This window comes from Hydra viridissima, unplaced genomic scaffold (genome assembly GCF_058129835.1).
Source record: "Hydra viridissima isolate aposymbiotic clone 2 unplaced genomic scaffold, HvirCarnegie_v1 scaffold_3, whole genome shotgun sequence".
Classification (NCBI taxonomy): domain Eukaryota; kingdom Metazoa; phylum Cnidaria; class Hydrozoa; order Anthoathecata; family Hydridae; genus Hydra; species Hydra viridissima.
The window spans coordinates 3,256,877-3,281,784 of NW_028324302.1; the positions used below are offsets into that span (position 1 = coordinate 3,256,877).

At 28.1% G+C, this 24,908-nt stretch overlaps 2 protein-coding genes and 1 pseudogene across 3 annotated transcripts; all 3 read right to left on the minus strand.

Annotated features, from left to right (window-relative positions):
- Positions 1–1,131: 1,131 nt before the first annotated feature.
- LOC145202284 (sucrase-isomaltase, intestinal-like) lies at positions 1,132–24,286 on the minus strand. The gene is made up of 24 exons (XM_090083068.1): positions 23,846–24,286; positions 21,533–21,739; positions 21,235–21,398; positions 20,951–21,122; positions 20,624–20,726; positions 20,106–20,218; positions 19,726–19,851; positions 17,998–18,129; positions 17,474–17,587; positions 17,146–17,208; positions 16,246–16,359; positions 15,775–15,859; positions 15,559–15,679; positions 15,069–15,202; positions 13,505–13,539; positions 13,227–13,343; positions 10,955–11,103; positions 10,642–10,726; positions 9,482–9,541; positions 9,138–9,262; positions 8,892–8,980; positions 7,830–7,879; positions 6,788–6,937; positions 1,132–1,332 (listed from the first exon to the last, which is right to left on the minus strand). Exons 1-24 carry the CDS (start codon positions 23,990–23,992, stop codon positions 1,198–1,200), a joined length of 2,790 nt encoding a protein of 929 aa, XP_089939194.1. The 5' UTR covers positions 23,993–24,286; the 3' UTR covers positions 1,132–1,197.
- Positions 1,748–4,284, minus strand: LOC149890611 (uncharacterized; annotated as a pseudogene). The gene is made up of 2 exons (XR_016451113.1): positions 2,339–4,284; positions 1,748–2,232 (listed from the first exon to the last, which is right to left on the minus strand). The product of XR_016451113.1 is annotated as an uncharacterized LOC149890611 (transcript).
- On the minus strand, positions 4,212–5,369 carry LOC149890612 (uncharacterized). Its single transcript, XM_090083069.1, has 2 exons — positions 5,351–5,369; positions 4,212–5,168 (listed from the first exon to the last, which is right to left on the minus strand). The coding sequence occupies exon 2, from the start codon at positions 5,164–5,166 to the stop codon at positions 4,327–4,329; it is 840 nt and encodes a 279-aa protein (XP_089939195.1). The 5' UTR covers positions 5,167–5,168; positions 5,351–5,369; the 3' UTR covers positions 4,212–4,326.
- Positions 24,287–24,908: the final 622 nt, after the last annotated feature.

Here is a 24,908-nt window from a genome sequence, read left to right on the forward strand (position 1 = left end):
TAAACATGTTTTTTTAAAAAATTATCTATGCAAACTTATATCACCATAACTTACCAATATTGCCAAAAAAAGACAGAAATGTAAAGTTTAAGCATTTCTTAAAAAACTCTTTATGCCATTTTTACTACAAAAATGCTGTAAAAAATGAATTAACATTTAAAAAAAGTTTCGATTACTTTTGTTTACATTTAAGCAGTCAACAAAACTCTAAACTTGTTGTAAAAGAATTTTATTTTCATCTCAGATTAGTTAAAAGAACGAATTATCAAATTCACGTTTTTACTTGACAGAACTTGTTTCCGAAGTCGTAAAAGATTTAGAATCAATTACAAATTTAATTCTGTTACATGCCGCCAGATAGATGTTTAGTCATCGGAAATGAACAAAATTATATAAAGATACCAAAAAGAAAAGATAACTTTTTACCAATGGAAGAGAAAAAAAATAAAATTAAGGAAAAAAAGAAGAAAAAGTTTTGGAAAGTGTTAAAAATTTTTTGCTTCGTTCTTTTTTTCGTGTTCAGTTACACGACTTACAACGCTTTCTACTTGAAAAAGTAAACACCATTTAAACGTTTTCTACTAAAAAAAAAGTAAATATCGTTTAAACAACTTTTTAACATATAAATCAACTGTTTTTACTTTATAGCCAAATAAAATAGCTAAGTTAATTATATGGATAGGTCAATGATAAATCAGTGAAGTTCTGACATGACTCGAAGGTCATTTTATTTTTTTAAGCCACAAAATGAATTTAAAGGAAATGAATATGGGAATTTTCACGAGTTTAAATCAGCAGAGTTCGTTCGTGTATGATAATTAAAAACAATATCGCCTTCAGTGTAGGGTTACACTCATTTCATGACGTTTTTTCTCTCATTTGTAAAGTATCCAGTTTTTGACTTTTAGCACTTACTGACGATGAGATTAAATCTCACACTTAAAAAATTAATAAGTAAATAATACAACCCAGCATTTAATATTTATTGGATATATTTTAATGGGACAAAACACCCAGAGTGCTTTTAGATCAACATTAAAAGATTATGAGATTTTATCTGTGTAAATATTATGCGTTGATTTATTTTAGAGAAGAATGAAGGAAATATCTTAGGATAAAACAGGCTTTAACTTGATTAGAAAATATATTATAAATATTTATTAGTATACGTTATCACATAATCAACATACTAATAAACTAAGGCACAAGAGCAAATCCCGCACTGATTGCTGCTAGTATGAAATATATGCTGATCTTAAAATAAAACCCCGAGTTCGTCCAAGTGATGCGGTGTTCTTGAGTAATTCCTAAACGACACGGAATCGTCCACCTCTAAGAAAAGAACCAAAATAGAAATTTAAAAGCATTTTTTTTAAAGCCGCTTGAAAATACGCTTCTAAAAAAAATATATATGACCTCTTACACATTTAAAAAATATTTGACTTCCTTACACATTTGATAGAGGGTTAGAGTTCATTTTCTTGTAAGGAATGAAAGAAATTCAGGGGGAAGAAGTTGAATAACATGAAAAGATTTATCGATTACACAGGTCTACAAATTTATCGATTACACAGTAGGGTAGGTCGATTTTACCCCAGTATATTGTGTAATATTGCAGTAGTTGGAGGTAGTTGAAATGAGATACCTCAAAAAATTTCAGCGATTTTCGATGAAAAATGGTTTGCGGATTTAATTTTAAATATTATTGCGATTGTACGAAAAACGCTATAAAAAGCGCGAAAAGCGGAAACTAAAATTTTTAATTGTGAAAATATGTTAAAAAGTTTTCTAATCACCTTTTTTATAATTTATGATTCTAAACTTATAAAAAGTTGTTTATCTAATTTAGTAACTTTTTGAATTTATTCAAAAATATCATCATATGAATGGGAATAATATCCTTTTGACATATATGCTTGACCCATCTTTCTGCTAAGCAATTTTGTCAAGATGCAGCTGTGTCGATTCTCAAACCCGTAAACGTAATGGGATGCTTCCGATACTAATTTAACAGTTTGCTCTACACTCAGGGAGTGAGATGGGAAGTTCGGAATATCTGGCTTAACAGAATTGTCTATGAAGTATTGAATTTCTTGAATTGTAAAATGTTGCGTGGTAGGAGGTTCCGTAACGTCTGGAGCAGTGAGGTCTATCAACTCATACTAGTGATTGGCATTAAAAGTTATTACAGGAATTTTTTTCAATTCATTTTGAAAACTGGTCAAGTTCATTCTGTAAATATAAAATTGTGATCAATACTGCGTTATAATTGTGTTTAAAAGAATAATAAGATAATTTTTTTTAGTTACTAAGTCAATTAAATAATTTTAAAAAATACCTTTCTCTAAGAGTCAGTATTGATTGAAAACCATGATTTCGGATCTTGGTGTCATCATCTTTAATCATGGCATAGAGAATGTTTTCAGGTCTTAAGCAGAATGCGTTATTTTTAATGCTCTGCTTCACAGTATGTATCACATCCTTAAATTGGAGAATGTTTAGTCGAACGATTGCAGAAAAAAGAAGACGAGGAGAGTCATGCAGCTTGGATGATGTCCTTATTTCAAACCATGCTGGAGCATAAACTTGAACAATAAAGTAGACTAGTTTTTTTAAAGACTGGTTTGGTTGATTTTCTCTTGTATATAAACAGAGAATGCGAATAGCTAGAGTTAACCACCTTGCATGGTTAAGTGGACCAATTTTATAAGCAGCCCATTTACCAGCAACTTTACCAGACCCTACTCCTTTGCAATACTCAAATAAAACTCTTTGATCACTACTAAGGTCTTTCAGTACTTCTTTTGGAATATACCCATCAACTATAGGATTTGTGACAGGTTCAAACAAAATTTGATGTGAATCCTGAATATTTTCAGCACATCTTTTGCCAAGAAGGCCACTAAAGCTTCCTGGTCCAGTTATTACACCATGTAGTTTTTTAAAAAGAGTTCTTAAAGGAAGTTCTTTTTGACGTAGCGCGCACACAATGAGGTGCAGTTTTAGTTTTAACAACTCTTCAAGTTTTACCACTAAACCACTTATTGGGCCAGTATTGGTAGCAGTATTATCAAGAAGAACTGCCTGAATACTTTCAACACTGTTAAATTCTTGTAAAACACTGAACGTTTCTTTTGCAAGTACTAAACCAGTTGCGCCAATAATAGGAATTGTTCTATGAGTCAAATAGGTTCCAGTAGATTTTCCATCTTCATAAGTAAATGTGAGGTGACGTTCAGGTTCAATAGATTTTTTGAGGAATTCTCCTTCAGGTGAGTTTATTATGCAAGAAGTTTGAGTGGTCTGATCAAGTTTGCTATCCACACCAAGGAAAATTAACTAACTATTTTTTTTCTAGATCTTTACCTAACTATTTTGACTTGTGCTTTAGCCCTATCTAATTTGCATTTGTCAATCAAGATGTGATTGATATCAACATCTTTTCTCAAAATATGTTTAATGTCATGTAGTAAAGCATTTGCAAGAGCTGCACCTAAGTTTAAAGAACACTCATTTCTGACTAATTCCATAGCAAACCTGGGAAGTTTAATTAAGTTGTAGTCTCCAGGAAATTTCTTTATTGGTAGCCATTCAGCTTTTTCCTGAAAGAAATAGCAGCATACAAAATTTGCGTGTACTTTTGGACCAGTTTTCTGCCTCTGATCTTGAAGATAAGCTCTATCTTCAAGAGGTACTTTCGCGTTTTGAGGGCAAATACATATAATATGTTCTTCTGAGCAACTTGCTTTATTGCATAATACTTTTCTATCACTGCAAGGTAGCATATCCAATGAACAAGAACAAGCAGAAATATCGAAAAGCTTATCCAAATTTGCATCAAGATTTCGTTTGGTACTTGCTCTACCATGCTTGCGATTAATGTTTTTCACAAGAATGAGAAGATCCTTTACTTTTCTAGCAATAGATTTGTCAGTTATTAGAGGTAGATTAGGATTCACTGCAGCCCAAATTGATTTTAAATTATTTTTAATTTGCTCAGTAACTTCTATGATATCTGCAGTTGGCTTTACAGGGTGGCCCATAATTAGTGTCCCATCTTAAAAAAGCAATTCCTTGAAAACTAGGGATGGAAAACACATAAAACTTTTTGATAAACAATTTATTAACAATATCAAATAAAATTTAAAGATTTTTTTCGAAATGTCGACCATCGGCTTTCACACAAGCTTCAAGACGCTTTGGAAAGTCATCTACGGTGGCACGCAAGTAGGCGGGTGAAAGCGAATCCCATGCTTTTTGAAGCGCTTTCTTCAGAGAATCAATCGTTTTATGCGGTTTTTTGCACGCTTCAGCTTCCAGAACACTCTACACTGAGTAATCCATTGGATTGCAGTCGGGACTACTTGGAGGCCACTCATTGTGCTTGATGAAATCGGGGGTGTTTCGGCCGAGCCAATCTTGCACAATTTTGGCTTTGTGGGCTGGAGCACTATCCTGCATGAATGTCCAACAATGTCTACGAAGCTCCTTTTGACTCCATGGAAGTATTTCTTTGATCAAAACGTCATTCAGATAGTTTTGGGCTTTTACTTTAACGCCTTGTTGAACAAAAATCAATGGTGTCTTCTTGGTGGCACTGATACCCGCGAACACCATTACTGAAAGAGGATGTGCTGCCTTTTGTATTGTGATATTAGGCTTTGAGGAAGCGTAGACACGATCATTCTGCACATTGTGATGTTGTTGAACTGTAAAAATCTTCTCGTCTGTGAAAACGATGTTGAGATGAGCGTTGTTGGCGAAACGGGCGAGGAGATCCTTGCAGCGATCCTTGCGCTTCTGCTTTGATGCCTGAGACAAAAGCTGTGCAGGATTTTTCTTGTAAGCTGTCAAATTTAGATAATCCTTGGTAATTCTTCCAAGAGAACTTCGAGAAATTTGGAGCTGTTTGGCCATTTGTCGCATACTGCGTTCTGGGTTGCGGCGCACCCGTTCACGAACTTGCTTGATTTTTGCATCAGTCACCACGGAGCGCTTTCTTCCTTTGCGTGGACGATCTGACATTGTTCTCAATGCTTTGAAGCGTTGAATTGTTCTATAAACAAGCTTTCGCGGCACTTTGAGTCTAGTCTGGATGTCGCGTGCTGAAACTCCTTTCTCATGAAAATCAATAATACTTTGCCGATATGGTGATGGTCTTGTCATTGCTAAAAAACAAGTAAAGTGAGTGAAGGCAGCAGTAAATAGATCAAAATATATAATAATATCAAAAACCAAAGCAAAATTAATAGTTTTCCATCCCTAGTTTTCAAGGAATTGCTTTTTTAAGATGGGACACTAATTATGGGCCACCCTGTACATGATTAAGATAGTAGTAATAATGAATAACCTGTCTGTAAGTACTTGGCTCCGACATTAATAATTCACATGGACCACCACCATACTTCTTTCCACTTGTTTTTCGTGTAATAGGTGTAACTATAATTTTCGGCATTTTTTTATTGTTGATAATATTTGTAATTCTTGTTGAAGTTTTTGTTTACAATTTTATATTTATCTGTTTATTCATTTAACAATCGCTAGATGCGCTAAATTTGATTGGCTGCTGTAACTTAATAAACATTTTTATTGGTTGTATTATATATTCAAAACGAGATATTTTGAAACGAGATACTTGTATGGAATTTAAAATTTCAAAGATTGAAATTCCAAATATGTTAGAAACTTACAAATTTAGGGCATAATTGAAAACTTTAAATACAAATCCGCAAGCCATTTTTAATACAGTATTCCTGAAATTTGGTGGAGTTGTTGTTATACCCTAGTTACAGTAAACTGCAACATTACTCAACTTGACATTCGAAAAAAATGGTAAAATCGACCTACCCTATTACACAGGTCTACAAATTTATCTATTACACAGGTCTACAAATTATATAACAGTTAACTATATTATACTTTTTTAAAGTTTTATATAGTATAGTTCGATTATAGTTCATTCTTGATTACAATTTAGTTTTCGAGAAACGATTAAAATATTAAAATAACAAGCAAAAAATGTATGATTAGAAAATTATGAAAGAATAAATGTGATTTTTTTAACGATATGTTAGAATTTGAGACCGTTAGATAATTAAAGTCATGATGCTTTTCTAAAGCAGACAACACGAACCTTCAACTAAATTTCTTTGTTAGGTTTGCAATGCGATGGGAATGTGATGGGAAAATGAGGTGAACATCTTTAACTAAGAAATTACAAGAACACACTCTGGCACGTATGATCGATGATCTGATCGTAAAAAAATGAATCTAAATTTTGAATGTACCCTAAGTAACAGGTTCTATAAGAGTTTTGCTAGTGAAAAGCTTTTACATTTTTTTTATTAAAAGGACTTTGGTTACTTAGATAATACGAAAGTAGCATGAGTAGTATGAGAGTAGCAGCTTATTCACCAGTTAATCATTTATCTGCAACATTTGTAATTTGTAAAAAAAAAAAAGATTATGCATAGAAGTAAAAAATACTCAGATAAAATGACATTTTTGGATCTCTACTTAATCTTTTGAAGTAGCAGATTTATATTGGACTTCAGCTATATTTCCTAAGTTTTGATGATGAGTTTTTTTAAAAAAAAAAATTATTATTTTTAATCATAATAAACTCTTAACTTAGGTGCTCTTCATGTTACGTATTATGACAAATTTGTTTTGCAGCAGAAAAAAAAGTTTTTATTGTGTTATAATTTCATAAGTGGTTTACTAAAGTTTTTTTTTATCACTTCAGTTGTTGTAGTTGTTGTAGCTACTACAACATATAGTATGATACCTGGCTGTTTGAGAAGGAAAAACTAGTTTTCACTCCATTCACATATATGACTCCTGTAGGATAATTAAGTCCAAGTATGGTGATTTCATTAAAGTAAAGTGCATCCGTATCTTGATACCCATTGTTAAGCCTGGTAATTGTCAAACCACTCTAACAAAAAAAATTGACAAAAAATGTTGTATCAAAAAATTGTAGCAATATTAACAAAAACGACAACAAAAACGACGACGACAAAAACAAAAAGACAACAATCAAAAAAATTAAAGTTAAAAAAAAAGCAACCAACAAACATAACAACTCAGTAACACCATAAAAACTTTATTAGATTTTGCAAACCCTTTCAGAGGACTTAAAGATGAACACGACAATTAAACATTACAGTTAAATGAACGAGAAAAATCAGGATTCCTTTTTGTATTAAGTTTATTTATGGAAAAAAAAAGACCAGATAAAAATAAAAATCCTTGTCAACTAACAGAAAACACACATTTCTCAATTAAGAAAACTATTTGTTTATTAGTTTTACATTCAAACCTTAAGAATATTTGGATTGTTTTGTGTAAAACCGCACGCATTTTTTGCATTTCATGAAGAGTGCATTTGAAATTTAGAATCTGTAGAATTTCAAATTTTGCAACATATTTTTTGGATCTTTAAAATAGACAATTTTTTAGCTATCATTTGGTCTATTATCGTAAAATGTAGAATTCATAAAAATTAATATGATAGTTTTAAAAGCTCAAAAATGAAAAAATAAAATAATGTGGTTGAGTTATCTATAACACCATCCTTATATCAACAAAGACATTATTTTAAAGTTTAAAACACTACCAATCAAAAATCTGTTCATAAATATTTTAAGTATATCTCTTCAATTAGTCACTAGCTTAGTTAACTCAAAGACTATTGACAACTATTGCCTGGGTAGATGCTAGTTTTTGAGTCTTTATTTATCAACATCATAATGAAAATCACTATTAACAGCAAACTCAATATTTGCACCAATATTGCAACAATTTCATAATATAAAAGCTAAACATACTTTATCTGCTGAAAATTTCAAATGAAGAAATTTTTTCTGCTCCACAGTGTCTAATAAAAATATTATAGAAAAAAATATATAGATAAAAAGATTAAAGATAAATAAAAAAAACATTTATAGATAAAAATGTATAAGATCATAAGTATAAAAACACATGTTAATAAACATATACAAACTAATAAATACCTAATTAGCAAACTTAACAAATAGAAAAATTGATATATCAGAAAACCTAAATGATTTAATTTAACTTTAGTTGAAAAATTGTTCAGGAACCCAGACGTATTTTCCTGAAACATCAAAAGAGTTTAATGCAACATTAGGCATCCTTAACAAAATAAACATAAAAAAATACATATAAATGAAAATAAAATCCTAAAGCATCAAAGATGGTTATCCTAAAGTAAAAGCTAGACAAGAAAACATGTTGAAAACTCAATCCAGTTTAAATGCATGCTACAGTGTTTAAATGGATAATACTGCAGTAGACAAAAGATATCTTCTTTTATCAAATGAGTGAAGCTAAATATGCAGATAAAATCGAAACAACTTCCGATGGCCCAATTTAAAACATACCTGCTTAGCAGATTTGCTGGGTTTACTTCTTTTTTAAATCAACGTTCATGTACAAAAATATTATTTATCAAGCTTCAAACATATTGAAAGAAAGCAACAAAACGGCTGAAAATGATCCACAGGTTTTTAAAATCATTTAGAATATATTTTTGAAAAATATTTTGCTACATTTGAATAGCAAAATACTTTTTTTGTGCTTGGAGAAAAATATTACAAAAACTCAAAACTTCATACTTGTTTAAGAAATTTTAAATATAAATTTTATAAATTATCAATAAAAAAATATCAATTTAAAAAATACTTTTCAGTTTAACATCAGCATAATTAAACAAAATGTGCATAAAAAATACTCTTATCCTCTCTTTATTTTCTTGCAAATGTTATTTGCAAGAAGAAAAAAAATTACAAACGTTTATAAATATCTTTGAGAAATAATTATTTGTTTATAAAGCATCACAACATAATATAAAAATTTAAAGTACATACTCAAAGATTCTCCATCATCCCAAAATAAGTCTCCTTCAGCTTTATAGTCCTTATCATATGCAGCAAGAAGTTTCATGGGTTTTTTACGGCTATTGATATTATCAAAGAGAAAATTTTAAATATATTATTTTAAATATATTATTTTAAGTCTCAAAGAGTTAAAATCAAGTGATAACATAATAAACCAAACTGACCACTTTTTAAAATACCAGCGTAACATTTATGGGAAAAAAAAAAAATTTATACCTGAGTTTGGTGTTTTTAGCGGGCTCTTGGATTGGAATAATTGATCCACCTTTTATGTGCAAACCAATTTCATCAATTGGAATATAAAGATATACCTTACTAGGGTACAGTGGGAGCTCAGTTTTCTATATCAACATATTTATCAACATTATATTACTTTATTGTTTAAAATTTACCATCCTACTTAATGTTTCTTTTTATTAAGTGACTCAAAATATTAAAAAACTTTTCAGATTTAATCAAAATATATAAAATATAGAATAAAAAAAAAATAAAATATAAAAAAAATAAAGATTCAGTAGGCTTGAAATTAACACTATTCCATTTCCACCAAAACAACTCACAGTGAAATAATTGTACCATCTTGCAGTTCTCGGAAAGTATGCTTCAACTAAAGTAGCATTCTAAACAACATATTTCTGTAAATAGATTGCAATAAAAAAAACATTTTGCTATTTTGAAAAAAACCAAACAGCTCAATTTTTGTGGCTAACAAATTTCCTTAGTTTGTAGTGTCTACAGTTGGAAACTTTGTGGTGCACAAGAAATTGTACCAACCACAGGAACTTAAACAGGTTAAGAGTTTTGAGCTGTTTTGAACTTTTTTTTTTTAATTAGATTTTTTATTCTTATTTCTTTGTGATTTAAATCTTTTAAGTCCTGAAAAGCTCTTTTTTTTGTTGAAAGCATTTTTTTTATTCATATTTGACAACTTGACTCATAATTTAAGTTTTACTTCAAAATATATTTAAAAAGAGCAAAAAATGTAAACTGTGTGATCATTTGGCAACCGTTAGTATTAATTTTTTCAATTAGAAAAAACTTCTTCAACACTTACAACGCTAATTTCTAATCTTAACTTTTTTTTTTTTTTTTAACAATTACTCTTTAAATTAACATAAATGCAAAAAAATTTACGCAAAAAAATTTATGCAAAAAAAAATTATGCAAAAAACTTCATTATTCAGGAAGTTAAAAACTCTTGTAGTAGCATTTTAATCAAGGTTCAAAGTTTGAGCAAAGTTAGTGAAACACCTTCAATCTTCAGGAATAATGTTATACACAACCAGTAAAAGTTATAAGTTTTGCTCTTAAATTATTAAGAAAAATGTCTAGTGAATAAGGCAAAACTGGAACCAAAAATCAGTATTTTTCTAGTTTTTTTTGAAGATTCCTTGTTAAAGAAAATAGGCGAATAAAATTGTTATAGCTTTTCAGTAGTTTTTACTTAAAAACTTAAAAATATCAAACATTATAAAAGATAATACTTTTTTGATAAAAGCAAAAAAAAAATTGCTTTTTATCTTTTATTAAAAGCTGTTGAAATACTTATTGCCTGATTTTCAGGTAATTATTGAAAAAGCCAGAATTAGGCAAATAATTCAACTTAACTAAACTCTTTTTTTTTTATATGATATGATTTATAATAAAATTTAAATGATTGTTGTTGAATACGGTGTGATTAAAAAAGCAAAAAAAAAAAAAAAAAGCAAAAAAGAAAAACCTCTTTTAAAACAGGTGTTATAAGCAGACTAGATCCCCAAAAGAATTGAGTGTCAATATTCCAAGTCATTTTGTCATAAGGAAATCTTTAAAAAAAAAGAAATCAGATTTTAAATTAAAAGTAGAATTACATAAAAACAAACTTTTTGGTTATCTTTTTTGGTTTTCTATTTATCTTTTAACCTTTAAATAAGTAAAAAATTATGCTCAAGAGTATTTATAACTTTGGTGCATAAAAATATGCAAATCATCAACATTACCTTACAAAAACACCATCTTCATTAGGAAAAGAAAAACACAATGGGTATACTTACACATGAAGCATAGGTCTGACAACAGTAGCTCCATCAACATGAGAATGATACATCAGTGTATAGAGAAATGGAAGTAGTTCATAACGTACTAGTAATATTTTTCTTGCTTGCTTTGCAAATTTTAGTCCAAATGCAGCTGGATCTTGTCGCTACAAAAGTGTTACAAATATTTAAAACAAAGGTATTTTTTGCTATAAAAAATTTTTTATCTCCTTGGTTAATCTTATTATAGTGTCAAACCCTGATCAAGAAAATATTTACTAAATTAATTATACTGGCATCTCAAAATTTTAAGATTTTAAAATTTCCTCTGTGTAAGAGTACTGGTAACCATTTCTTTTAAAATCAATTTAAGGAAACAAAATTCAAAATATAAATGACGCATAAAATAAAAATTTCCTCTGTGTAACAGTAATTTTAACAATAATCAACAATATGATGTAATACCATAATAAATACCATTTAACAAGTACCATTGTTAATAAGTAACATTTCTTTTAAAATCAATTTAAGGAAACAAAATTTAAAAAAACCAAAATTAAAATTAAAAAAACCAAAATTAAAATTAAAAAAATCAAAATTAAAATTAAAAAAATCAAAATTAAAATTAAAAAAATCAAAATTAAAATTAAAAAAATCAAAATTAAAATTAAAAAAAATCAAAATTAAAATTAAAAAAATCAAAATTAAAATTAAAAAAACCAAAATCAAAATTAAAAAAACCAAAATCAAAATTAAAAAAACCAAAATTAAAATTAAAAAAACCAAAATTAAAATTAAAAAAATCAAAATTAAAATTAAAAAAATCAAAATTAAAATTAAAAAAAATCAAAATTAAAATTAAAAAAATTAAAAAACTTAAAATGATGTGAAAATGATGTAAAAACAGACAGAAAATTTCTTTCATTAAGACTTTAATTGGTATCTTATGATGTACTGACTAATGCTTAAATGATAAATTGGCTTTTTTAAGACCTTGTCATAATTGAACTACTTTAATGGTAATTAATGGTTGAAAGATATATTGCACAGGCCATAAAAATTGCCGAGTCTGAAAATGATTTGGCTTTAGTTTGTCAGTGGACTTTGCACAAACTAGATACAAAGAATATAAATTAAAATACTTCTTCACTATCTCTTGTATCAAATTCAATTTTCCAAGGGCATTGTATAGTTATTCTGCCTTTAAAATGATACTTTGTATGAGTGACACAATTGAAGCCAGTACACATCAAGTTGAGTTAAATCTTGATATATGACATATTTCTCAGTTTTTTGAGGTCTCCATCAGTTTTTTTGAAACAACTTGATGTATAATTAAAAGAAAAATTTGGAACTGTTGTTCAATTTTGTTGTTTTTTTTTTTATAAGCATATGAAATTTTTGAAATTTTTGAAACAAACATTATGCTTATAAAAAAAAAAAAAAATGTAGTGCATATGTAACATGAGGTTTTAACTTACATCATTGAGATATATGGATGATTTTGGTTGACATGATCCCAATTAAAATAAAAATTGTCATGTACAAGATGTTTGAACTCATAGCAGTGATGCAGCGGACATGGCTTTTTCATTTATTATCTGCCAGGATATTTTACTGAAAAATACAAAATTAAACTAAAATGATGTTCTTTAACTCCCAGGATTTTTATTGTATTGATTCTGTTTTACTTATGTTTTATATCTGTTTTATGGCATCTGGCTTCTGAAAATCTTTGAGTAATTTCATTAACATTTGTATACTCAATGTTTACTGTGTTGTTTGACTATGTTTTAATTGCATGAGAGATGCAAAAATCTACATCATTTTGCATCTCTCATACAATTAAAAAAAAAAAAATTACAGCCAATAGCTTAGTTAGGAAAATCATTTAAGAAAAACCATTGGATTTTAATTTTTTTTTTACCTATTTTCTTGCCAGAATTGATTCAATTGTTTAAGGGAATAACTGGAAAACCATCAGAGCAAAAATCTTAAGACAGAAGCCTGAATTTAAATATTTATTAATAAGAACCCTTTAATTAGAAATTAAAACAAATGTAAAAAATGAAAATAGAAAACATTTTTCATCTCAAAAACAAAACCCAAATTTAACTTTTACTTTTAAGAATACAAAATAAGAAACTGTAAGAAACATTTTATTTAATTTTTAAAACAGAAAGATAGCATGAATATTTTTTTTCAAACTAAGATCAAAAACTAAAATTAAAAATATCTGTAATTGGTCTCTGGCATTCCAAACCCTGTTCACAACATAAAAATGACTTACTTTAAACCCCAACCCATTATGATTTCTACTCATAGGGTAGAAAGCACCTAACTGTGTCCAACGTAAACACAAACTCTCTGTTGTGTCTTCATTAAAACCACATATATCAGCTCCAGTCTAAGAGGAAATTTAAAACAAATTCAAAAACTGACACATAAAATAAAAAAATTTCATGATGCTTTCATACAAAGAAGATGATGATAAGTTTTACAAAAATTTCATGATGTTTTCATACAAAGAAGATGATGATAAGTTTTACAAAAATCTGTTTTTCTTACATATGATATACCAAACAAACTGAAGTCCATCATTCCTAAAATGAACATAAAAGCTATAAGCTACATTGTCAATAAAATGAATCCTAAAAAGAATTTCTTAAGAAGATATAGAATAAGAAGCAACATTGTGCTTTAATGCAATCTTTTTGCACATTATTTATAAACACATGTATAATCTGTTTGATTTTTGGAGTAAATTCTATTCACTCCTTGAGTAATAGGAAGATGCAAGATTAGGCCAGAAGACAGGCAGATCATCATGCTTTTAAAACACAGACATAAATTGCTTTTTTAAACATTCTTTCATATAAATTTTTTCATTAGTGAAAAATGGCTGAGCTTTGAAACCACACAAAAAGATGGTTCGTGAAAACTATAAATTTTTTACCAAACTTTTCACTTAAAATTTGCTTTTAGCAAAACATCAGACTTTGTTCATTTCAGGATAAAATTGCCACCTTCAGAGCATTGAGCAGTCGAATTTGTAATAGGTTTCATCATCCATTATAATGCACTTTTGTTTCGCTTGAAGCATTTCTCTTAGTAGTTTTCGAGCACACTTTTGGTCTTTGCTGAATTGCTGTTGGGATCTTCCAGAGAATTTCTGCTTCCTGTATGTCTTGTCAACTTGGAAACACTAGTTGATTTATTCTTGCAAATACGTTCTCTTTGTTTATAATCAACTTTTTTAAAAATAACTATTCATTATTTGAAAGGGAGATAAATTTGCTTTAAAACAGTAAAAAAAAGTAATCAAATATGATTAAGTGTTTTTCAAAATATTTAAAAAAGTCATGGGTCATTATCATTTCAAACCGCCTTAAAAATAATTTTTTTTTGTTCATTTTGTAATGTTAAATACATTGAGACTTATATTTTTTATTATGAAAAAAAACATCCAGTCACAAAAATAATTCAAAGGCATAACAATAGTTTCTTTAGATAAATTAATACAGGAAAAAACTATGTTTTGTATATGCATAGTAAATAAATTCAGCTATTTTCAATCTCAGTTTAACATCAAACATGTTTTTTAAGAGTAGAAATTTTTAAAGATTTTTATTGGTTGTTTTTTTTTTTTTTGAAATACAACTTAAAAAACCTTCAAGTTTAAAATATTTTTTATTTTTTTAAATCAAATTAAAGCCTTAGAATTTATTAGAAAGTGTAACTGCTGTAGCTTTCAGCTACAGCAGTTATACTTTCTCCATAACGTGCTGAATGATCAAGTATCATTTAATATTGTAAAATGATTCTCAATTTTGTAGGTAATATTCCAAATAGGGAATTTGGAAGGTTAATTATGCTAACCATAAATTTGTCTAAGCATATGAAAAAACACTCTTCATAGAATGTTGATTTTACAATTGTACAAATCATAAAATTGCTGATGCCACATATAAATGAAAACCTACCCATGTTGAAATTCCAACAAGTACTGAATAAAAGCAAGTATAAAAAATAACAGTTTTTAAGTGTAATATGTCAAAATGTCCCTATTGAAAAAAAAGACTGTAGATTGATCAACCTTTGCAATAAAAATCAGACCTAATGGATTGTTTACCAATTATTGATTCATGCATTTGTGGCCATTCACTTTTGTTGTCCCCAAGCCAATGCCCAGCATATTTGCCACTGGATGGAAATGTTGATCGAGAAATTACAATACCTCTCTTGCCTGTAGTTTCCTTTAGAGCGCTAAATTAAAAAAACAATATGATTACATTAATTGACTATTTATTCTTGATAAATTACAACAATTACAACATTGAGTATATATAATTTGTATTTAATTGATAAAAAAATTATTTAAATACTAAAGAAACTTTTAAATTTTGAACTCAAGTTTTTGATAAATACTCCAAAGATCAAAGCTCTTCAGATAGTGTTATTCAAAATGAATCCTATTTTCTCATTTAATGTTGCCCACGTGTTTAAATCCGCATAATATAAAAAACCTTTAATTTCTAAAAGTTTTACTTTTAGGGCAATCAATATTAAAATAGAAAATATTTTGAAAAAAAAACAAGTAGAAGACCAAGTTATGAAATTACTCTAATGTAACAACACTCTGTTTCCACCCAAACAATGAATGATAATTATATTCTGTCTGATTGTCTGCATGAAGTGCACTCATGCATACTGTTTTAGCAGCAAGGGTGTCATCCAATGTATCTAGATAATATGAAAAACATTTTAAGCAGAACAATTACCTTTAACCAATCATGCAAATATGTTTATCTTTGTAAAAACTTTCATGTAAAAAATACTTGGTTTGTATGGTGGATTGTCTAATTTGTTATTAGAGCAGCCAACCACAGATCCTGTTACAAAGTTGGCAGGTTCATTCATGTCCTATTGAAGAAGATAACATAAACCTTATTTCACTCAAATTTCAAAGCTAAGCTTTTGGAAGAGAAAAAAAAAAAATTTTGAAACCTTAATTAAAATTTTTAAAACTTTTATTAATCAGGTACTAAAAATTTTAAAAAACTCTTGACAGAACACAAAAGCATAAGACACATTATTACATAGTACACTTGCTTAAGGGCATCAATTTTTTTTTTTTTTTAAAGAAAACTGGAAGTTAGCATGAAAGAGAGCCTTTTGTCAAGCCAAATACTAACTGGTAGCTTGGTAACTAACTGGTAGCCAAAACTTTTTTAAAGCACAGAGAAACTCATTAAAAAAATTCAATAAAAAAATCAAAAAATTTAAAAACACTTTAAAAACAAACTTACAATCCAAAGTCCATCAAACGCAATGGTTTTATGAAAACGTTTTATTAAAACATTCCACCATAGCGAAATATTTGGATGAAACCAATCAGGGAATGTTGCATTTGCACGAAAATACTACAAAAAAAAAATCAATAACACAATATGTTTTTGCTGAACTACATTTTTATCATTCATATAGAATAACTTATATATAAATTTATTCTGAAACTACTCCTAAAACCTTAAAACGTTTTTCTTCCTTTCTTAAAAAAAAAGATTTTTTTTTCTTCTCTTTTTACAAAAATTTTTTTTTTTTTTTTGTATACATGAAGAGAATTTGGAAATGTTTTACCAAAGTCCTATGCAAAATAAAAAGAAACTTAAAAAAAATATCAACATGGCAACTTTCTACATATATCTTAACTAATGCTACTCATTATTAGGGGCAATAAAAATGAAGCACATATTTTATTTGTGCTGAAATATACTCATATCATTTATAGAATGATATATATGCATAAAGAGAAATCAGTAGTGAGTGTTTTACCAAAGTCCTATGCAATTAAAAGAAAAGAATTAAAACCAATGTCAAAATTGTATTTTTTAGAAATAACGCAAATTATACTTTTCATTAGTCTTCTTTTTTTTTGTTAGTGCAAATTTCATCAGTCAACTTGGAGTTCAGTAAATGATTAGTCAACTTGCAGTGTAGACTACACAGCAAGCTGACCTTTTATATGAGAGTAATACTAATGACAGATTTGCTCACTAAGATCTAGATAGCTAAGAAATAACAAGATTTATTCTAAACCAAGTTCAGCAAGTAAAAATTGTTCTATGACCCTTAACAAATCAAGTAAATATAAATTATTTTCTCTGGAGTCTGGTCAAAAAAGAACTAGAATATTTGAACAGCAATACCTTTGTCTGCTCATCCCATGGCCATGTTTTGTTGACAAAGACATTTGGTTTATCAGGCCACACCTAAATTAAAAAAAATCATAACTCAGTGTAACACTAATTTAAGAACTAAATATGGATTTAGAAGAGTTATATCATAGCTTTTTTTGAGGCTATTACTTTGAACCAAATAACTTTTTGAGCAACAAGAATAAAGTCTTAAAAGAATGAAAATGACACAGTAAGTTTATGCATTAATTAGATTAAGACTTCAAAATATGTAGCATCAAACGGTATCTTAACAATTTTTAACCATTCTGAATAATTAAATTAAAAATCAAATTTACACCTTTCCAATTAATGGAGCTTGTCCTGTTTCATCCTTAATCCAAATATCCAACTCTGCACCCAAATCAAATGCTTCATATGTTCCCTTAGGCTCCTCAGAACTAATTGCTGGGTCCTGTAATGCAATAAATAGTAATAAAAACTATATATGAGAAAATAACACTTTAATATAATTAGGCAACTTTCTGAGTTGTTCTTTACATAAATGGGTCAAAGCATTTGCAGCTTTGCATGACATTAGTTCTTTAGAAATTCTTTTATAAAAATCTGTACAAATTTAGTCTTAAAGTGCATAAGTAGAAATTATCACAATAATTACAGTATTAATAATACAAAATTGATCAAAAATGGCATTTTATAAATTAAAAAAAAAAAACTAAAAAACTTAGACAAACTTGTAATTTTGACAAAAAGTGTTTTTGTAAAATTTGGTTTCAAATAAAAGTTTAGCATTATACTCAATCAAATACAAAGTAAAATATTATGCCATATGCAAAATATATTTTTGCATATGCAAATACTTACTAAAATAGTTATATATTTGATGCCACTTTCTTTGATGTCCGTAACAAATTTAGGAAGATCAGCATATGTGATATTGTTGTAAGTAAAATCAAGCTGTCGATCCATGTAGTCAATGTCACCATACTGAACATCCTTCAAAGTAAATGAGTAAGAATTTTAAGTTTCCATTCATTAAATATCAAACACTAACATTTTCAAGACCAATTAAGTCTTGAAAATGTAGTGTTTCAGCAAATAAATTATCATATATCTGTAAAGAAATTGCAATTTAAATAATATGGCTGGAACAATTAACTTAAAATTACATAAATACCTGCACACATAAAAAAAATACCTAAAAAAGTAATAATGGAATAAACTTCATAGTGGAAACCAATTTCATGATCATAAATAAAATTCCTTTATGTCTAAAAAATATTCCTTTACATCAAACACTAACATTTTCAAGACCAATTAAGTCTTGAAAATGTAGTAAAATTCCTTTATGTCTAAAAAATATTCCTTTATGTTTTTATTTCAAAGTAAAGTGATTTTGGTTACACATGTATTAGCTTTAGTATAAAAATATTACTTCACTTTTAATATAAAAATCAGCCAAAGGTTTGGCTAATACAAATGTTTTGTAAACAATTGTAGAAAACAAACAAATTGTTACCATAATTTTTTTTTTCTCTTTGTTATGTGCAAAAAAATAAATTAGAGCATCACAAAATTAAAATGAATATAAAAACGGGAGATTATTAACTTTGTGTATCTGTCGCACTATTAATACTAAAACAATGCATTAGTTCTTAACAAGTATTTCACAGAACAATTGTAATCTGGAAACTTGTGATAAATGTTTTCAGTTGAACTGCATTAATCTTGTCACTATGGCTTTAAATTGAATATAAAGAAATAGAATTTTTTGATTTATGTTGAAGCCTAGAACAAATATATAGCCACAGATCATATCGCTCCCCCAAAAGCAGCAACTAAGTAAAATAGAAAAAGAATGCAGGTAACTGGAAAAAAGAAAAGAAGCTAATACAAATATCAATTTAAAATCTGTGTGTACAAAATTTTGAAAGGTTTTAATTTGTTACTATTGCCAAGATGCATCAAATAGAAAACTTGTTGATCTGAGCAGTATACATTCTGGGTTCATTGTTAGGTTTTAAAAAAAGATTTTGAAATTATCTATAAAAAAATTGACTGTTGGTAATCTAAGCCCTTTTTCTTATATCAAAGGAAAAGACATTTTTTTAAAATGCCATTAATGATTTTGCAGAATGTGCTACAAAACTGAGTACTGATGACCTACTGGTTCAACTAGATTTAAAGAGAATTACCAGAAATTTCAGCAGGCAGTTAAGACTGATTGAAAACAGTTACCAAAGCCATGTAAAAATGTCCCATTTATGAGCTTTTTATACAAGTAGTTATTAAGAATGTTAAAACTGTATTATGCTATAACTGTATTATGAAAAAACTATGTTATGTTATAATTTTTATTTGAAATGTAGTTGAAAAGTAATTATTCTTTTTTTTTTACAAATGAAGTAAACTAAGGTTTAGGAGGAATGAAAAAAATAATTTACCAGAACATCTGATTTAAAATAATTTAGTATTTTATTTATTTATTTATAATAATTTACAAATTATTATAAAGAAATTATTTATAAAAAATATTCATTTCTATGAAATAAAAAAATTATTGAACCGTTCTAAACATAAAAAACTTCTCACTTGTGGAATATCATAAGAATTCATTCTTTTCACAGTATCCTTAACTTCTTCAAGACTGTTGTAGCCATAGCGACATAACTGAAATCCAAGTGCCCAATAAGCTGGTAAATAAGGCCTTCCGATAAACTAAGCATAAAATGAATTTAAGATTAATTAAAATTATTTTACGTTTAGTTTATTAGATAAGACATAGGAATTAACAAGACTTAATACTTTATGTTTAAAAATTTTAGAAAATATAACTTATATGGTTAATTTGGCACAAGTTTATTTGTATATTTCATATATATATATAGCATATGCATATATAGTGTAAATATAACATATATTTTGCATTTAATGCAAATATTAGGTTAAGAAAATCATTAAAAATTCTATACTTCTGTATATTGTTTTACAACATCTTCTGGAGTGGGTCCCAAAAAGAAGTAGAAATCTAAGATACCACCAATTGTTCGGTAGGTAATTGATGGACCAGGCTGCAAGATTATCTCTTAAACACATGAAAAGTATATTAAAATAATCAATAGGGTTTCACACTATATAAACTTTAAATATCTTATCTTACAGTTCCGCAACTTAAGAAGGAAACTTCAAATCCATGTTATCATATATTGTTAAAAAAAGCGTTTATAAAAAAAATATATTTTACATGTTGTAAAAGATCATATCTTAGAAAGATCATTCATCATATAAAAGTTCTGAAGAATGAACTTAAGGATGTGGATTACATTCATACTATGATTACACGATGACATCTGTAGGTATAGGAAAAATGTTCACATCAATAACTAAACAATTACATTTAATGATGATTTTGGAAATGAAAACAAAAAAAAGACAAATTTTATCAACATCAAGACTCATCTAACTTAAGAAGTCTTCAATGAAAAGTTACCCATTGCATTGCTATTCAATAACAGTACCCCATGCGCTTTTCCATCTTCTTCCAGCATCATGTAAAAAGGATGAGTTCCATATAAATTAATGTTATACCCAATCTAAAAAGAAAAATTTATATTATCTAAAATTAAGTTTAGTTTCTACATCGCCTTTTTAGAATAACATAGTCCATCATCAAGTCAAAGAATATTCCATACATTTAAAAGTAAGTTTTATTTTTAAAGTATGTACATTAAAAATAAAACATAAAGTTACAATTTCTACAAAAAAAAAAATTAAACTTGTGTTATGCGCAAATGTATCAGTAAAAGAGCTCAATTACATAAGGGAATATGTCACGTGAAAACAATGGTATTCTTTCCCAATTTGTAAAATTTCTTTTAAATGATGGTCGAGAGATTTCCCCAATGCCATATAAATATTCTGAGGGTACTTTAGCTGAAACTTGTAAAAACTGGTCTGATAGCATCATTGAACCGACATTTGTATTCCATCTAAATAAAAAATAATTCTTAAAAGTTTAGTAAATTTTCTCAATCAAGATAGAATTTCTTTACTGAGAAATAGATGTAATTACATGAATGAAATAAAAACTACAATACATACAATGGCACTCTTTGATCATCTTGTTGTCGAAAAATTTTAAAGGAAAATGGTTCTTTTTGAGATTCTTGATAATCATAACTGTATTTAAGGTTTTTTTCGGTAAATAAATTTTGGTTTGGTAAATTAATAGGAACTTCATAGCGTGATGCACTTTTATCATATATCTGTAAAAAAAGTTGCAATTAAAATAATATGGCTGGAACAATTAACTTACAATTACATAAATATCTGCACACATAAAAATATACCTAAAAAAGTAATAATGGAATAAACTTCAGTAAGTAGAACAGAAACTAACCTTTACTCGCAAACGATTATTAGTTTGTTTTTCAAAGACAACTGATGGATACTTAAATGGCAATGGATATGGAAATGAGGCATTTTTAGGTATTGTCTGCGTCAAACATACTTCTTTTCCATAAGACAGACTAGTTGAAGTATTATACACAAAACCGAATTTGTCATTTGGATTGAAGTAGCATTGGGGACTCTTTTCTACATGTGACTAAAAAAGAATATATTATATGAGGATATACCTCTGAACATATACATGCATTTATACATTCATGTATGCATGTATTTATGCATGGATGCATGTCAAACACAATACAGCATTATTCTTAGTTCAATACAGTCTCCTAACAAAAAAAAATGATATTCCATTGTTTTCTATGTTCCTATTCAACTTAACATTTTTTTTTTGCAGATTGAATTTTGATTGAAACCTCTTTAAAAAGCCAAATGAAAATCTCTTTTTATTGTCTTTAAATCTTTCTTTGGAAAATTCGTATCTTGTACGTATATTAATTATTTTTGTCAATATTTAAAACTTAACAATTATAAATTATATTTATCAAAAAGAAACTTTGTCACTTTTTTACCTTTTGTATTTAGTGACAAAATATCTTATATACTATAGCTTCTGCACTTCAAATAGTTTACTAAAAATTACCAATTTCAAAGTTTGAAGTTCCCTATTTAAAAGGTTCACTTTTATAAGTAAAACTACTAAACGGGAATGTTTTAAATAGGGGATAATCATCTCCGAGACCTACGAGGTAATGACCCAAGTTATGAGTACAATTATTACCACAGCTTTTACCTTTTTGTTCTTAAGTATCACTTTGCATATAACCAAGATTGGTCTATTACTTTGCGTATAAGCAAGTATTTTTTTAAATAGAAAATCCTTGAAAATTAAAGAGTGAATTTTTTTAAGTTCGACAGCTCTAATATTTACAGCTACTTTACACATTATGTAAACCTTTCAGAATTTTTTACCAGCAAACTCTTTCCAATAACAGAATCTAGATCTTAGTATTTAAATATTGCACCTTTTGTTTTAAGAGGTAATATCTTTTCTCAGGCTCTTCCTTAATATAACCTTTGTTACAGCATTTTTTTGGACACTAGTTTCTACCAAGTGCATATTTGGTGCAGCACCAATAAAATCAAATTCATTTCTATTTTTCTTAACAAAACCTTAAAGCTGTAACGTGTCTTTAAAGTTTCTAAAAATAATCCTTTTCCTTTTCCCTTTTTTTTTTTCGTTTCCTAAGAAATTGCCTTTTTGTAAAAAAGTTTTCACGAAGTTTGGACTAGGAAAAAAACATCGAACTATAAAATCTCGCAATTTATCTCTAAATTACTAGTTAAAAGCCAGTCGATCGTAATCATCCGATCACTAACGCAATTTAAGGTACATTTGGTTTTGGACTTTTGCTTTTCATTCATAGTTTCCTTGGCGAAGTCTAATGACTTAGACATAAAATAGTGCATCATTCAGCTTTGTATGAGAGTAAATTTGCTATCAGCGTTGGCATTACGATGCTTAAATTTGTTTTACGACATTTCTTACGGTTTCCACAGATACGGGAATAACATTATATCAAGAGAGTGAAAGAGAACGTGGAATCTTTCTTAACAACATCTCTATTACAAGATTTGTTTTTTAATTACGAAAAATGTTCGTCAGTTCTCTCGCTCCCTTTGGTGCCCCTTTTTTATTGGCGTCAGAAGCGTATTCCCCATTCCTTCACTGCAACTTCTGTTTATAATTTAAACTTTATTTTTAAGTATTTTGTTTCTTTTTGAAACTGGGTTTATTAACTTAATAAGCGAAAAACGAAAACAGTATTGTTAAGAACTTCTCCAGTCTTTTTAACTCTTTAGAATTCAGCTTTTTACTTTCCTTTCTAACTGATTATTTCAATCATTTAGGACGCCAAAGTGTAAAGTTTTTGGCTTTTTTTTTGTTCGAGATGTTTAACTAGATTATTGTAATTTATCAGTGTTTTTAAGAAACCATCAAATGAAAGGGGTTTTTTTTGTTTGTTTTTATCATTTAAAATTCCCGTCGTTTACTAATTTATTTGTCGGTACTTAGTAATCTAAAGCGAAAGTTCTTAAAAAGATGTTGGTAATTGACTTTTTTCAGTCTTTTAAAATTTTTTATCAACAATTTCTCCAAATAGTTTGTTTGCATCAAAATATTTTTGTGGTTTAAGAAAAATGAGTTGCTTAGAGAAAAACCCTGCCAATAAAAATACTTCGTTTTTGTTGGCAAAATTTTTTTTTTTACAAGTAACCTAATAAAAATAAAGTTAATTACCTCATTCCTCCATATGCATCCTCGACTGAGGCATTCAGTCTGATTCTGTTTTGCATTTGGTAGACAATCAAATCTATCGTTTAAATCGATTTGATCGCTTGCCACACATATTCTTAGCATTAAAATCCACATCAAGTTGTTGATCATTTTTGATTCTAGAATGATTTCTCTAATGATCTTTTCACTCTATGCAGATAATGACTTTTTTCACGTTTGAAATGTTTGTGTTTTATAGGAGATTTCTTTTTCGGTTGAAGGTGACGAAACTTTATTAGAAGTCCTCTAAGCTCGTCCAATATTGATTTTTAATAACCATGCTTAGACGGTTAAAAAATGCCCTTTATGTTTATATTTATGAAACATTTACAACAAGTTGATTACACAAACCTCAAAGCGATTGTGTTAATTCCTTGAAACAACATAACGAAAGGAGTTTTATACGATTAAATAATCGTTTAGACACGGTTTTAAACATCTTTCGAAATGGGGCGTAAATCAAGGACTCGGGGAAAAACATTTTGCTCTTGATTCAAAACAAAAAGTTACTATTTGCAACTTTCTTAGGAAAGTTTTTTTGAAATTTTTAAAAATTACTTATAAATTGTGTGAAACATTATACATATTCTAATCTCAAAGCGTTAGATTTCGTACGATATCATCGTAAACATTAGTTTGAGAGATTGAAAATTATGAAAAAATCTTTTTTACTATGTAAGGTAGACCGAGGCTATTTCGCCTCTTTTTTTGTTTTAATGTTAATTGTCAGACATGACAAGTTTTTACCTTATACCAATAGCTGAATGATAGAATTATTTATTTTTCGTTCGATAGTGTTTAAAAAATCAAGAATTTTCAATTTTTTCTATTCATAAATCAAAATTTGTTATATACACTTATATTGGGCGATTTCGCCAGTGTAAAAAGAGTTTGATATGTGTTATTTAACCAAAATAAGAACATTTTGCGCACATGTCGATGCGAAAGCAGACTTCACAAGCCCATCCACAACAAGAAATCCATTGAAGCCAGTATTCTGACGAATCCAACCATGTCACACCACACA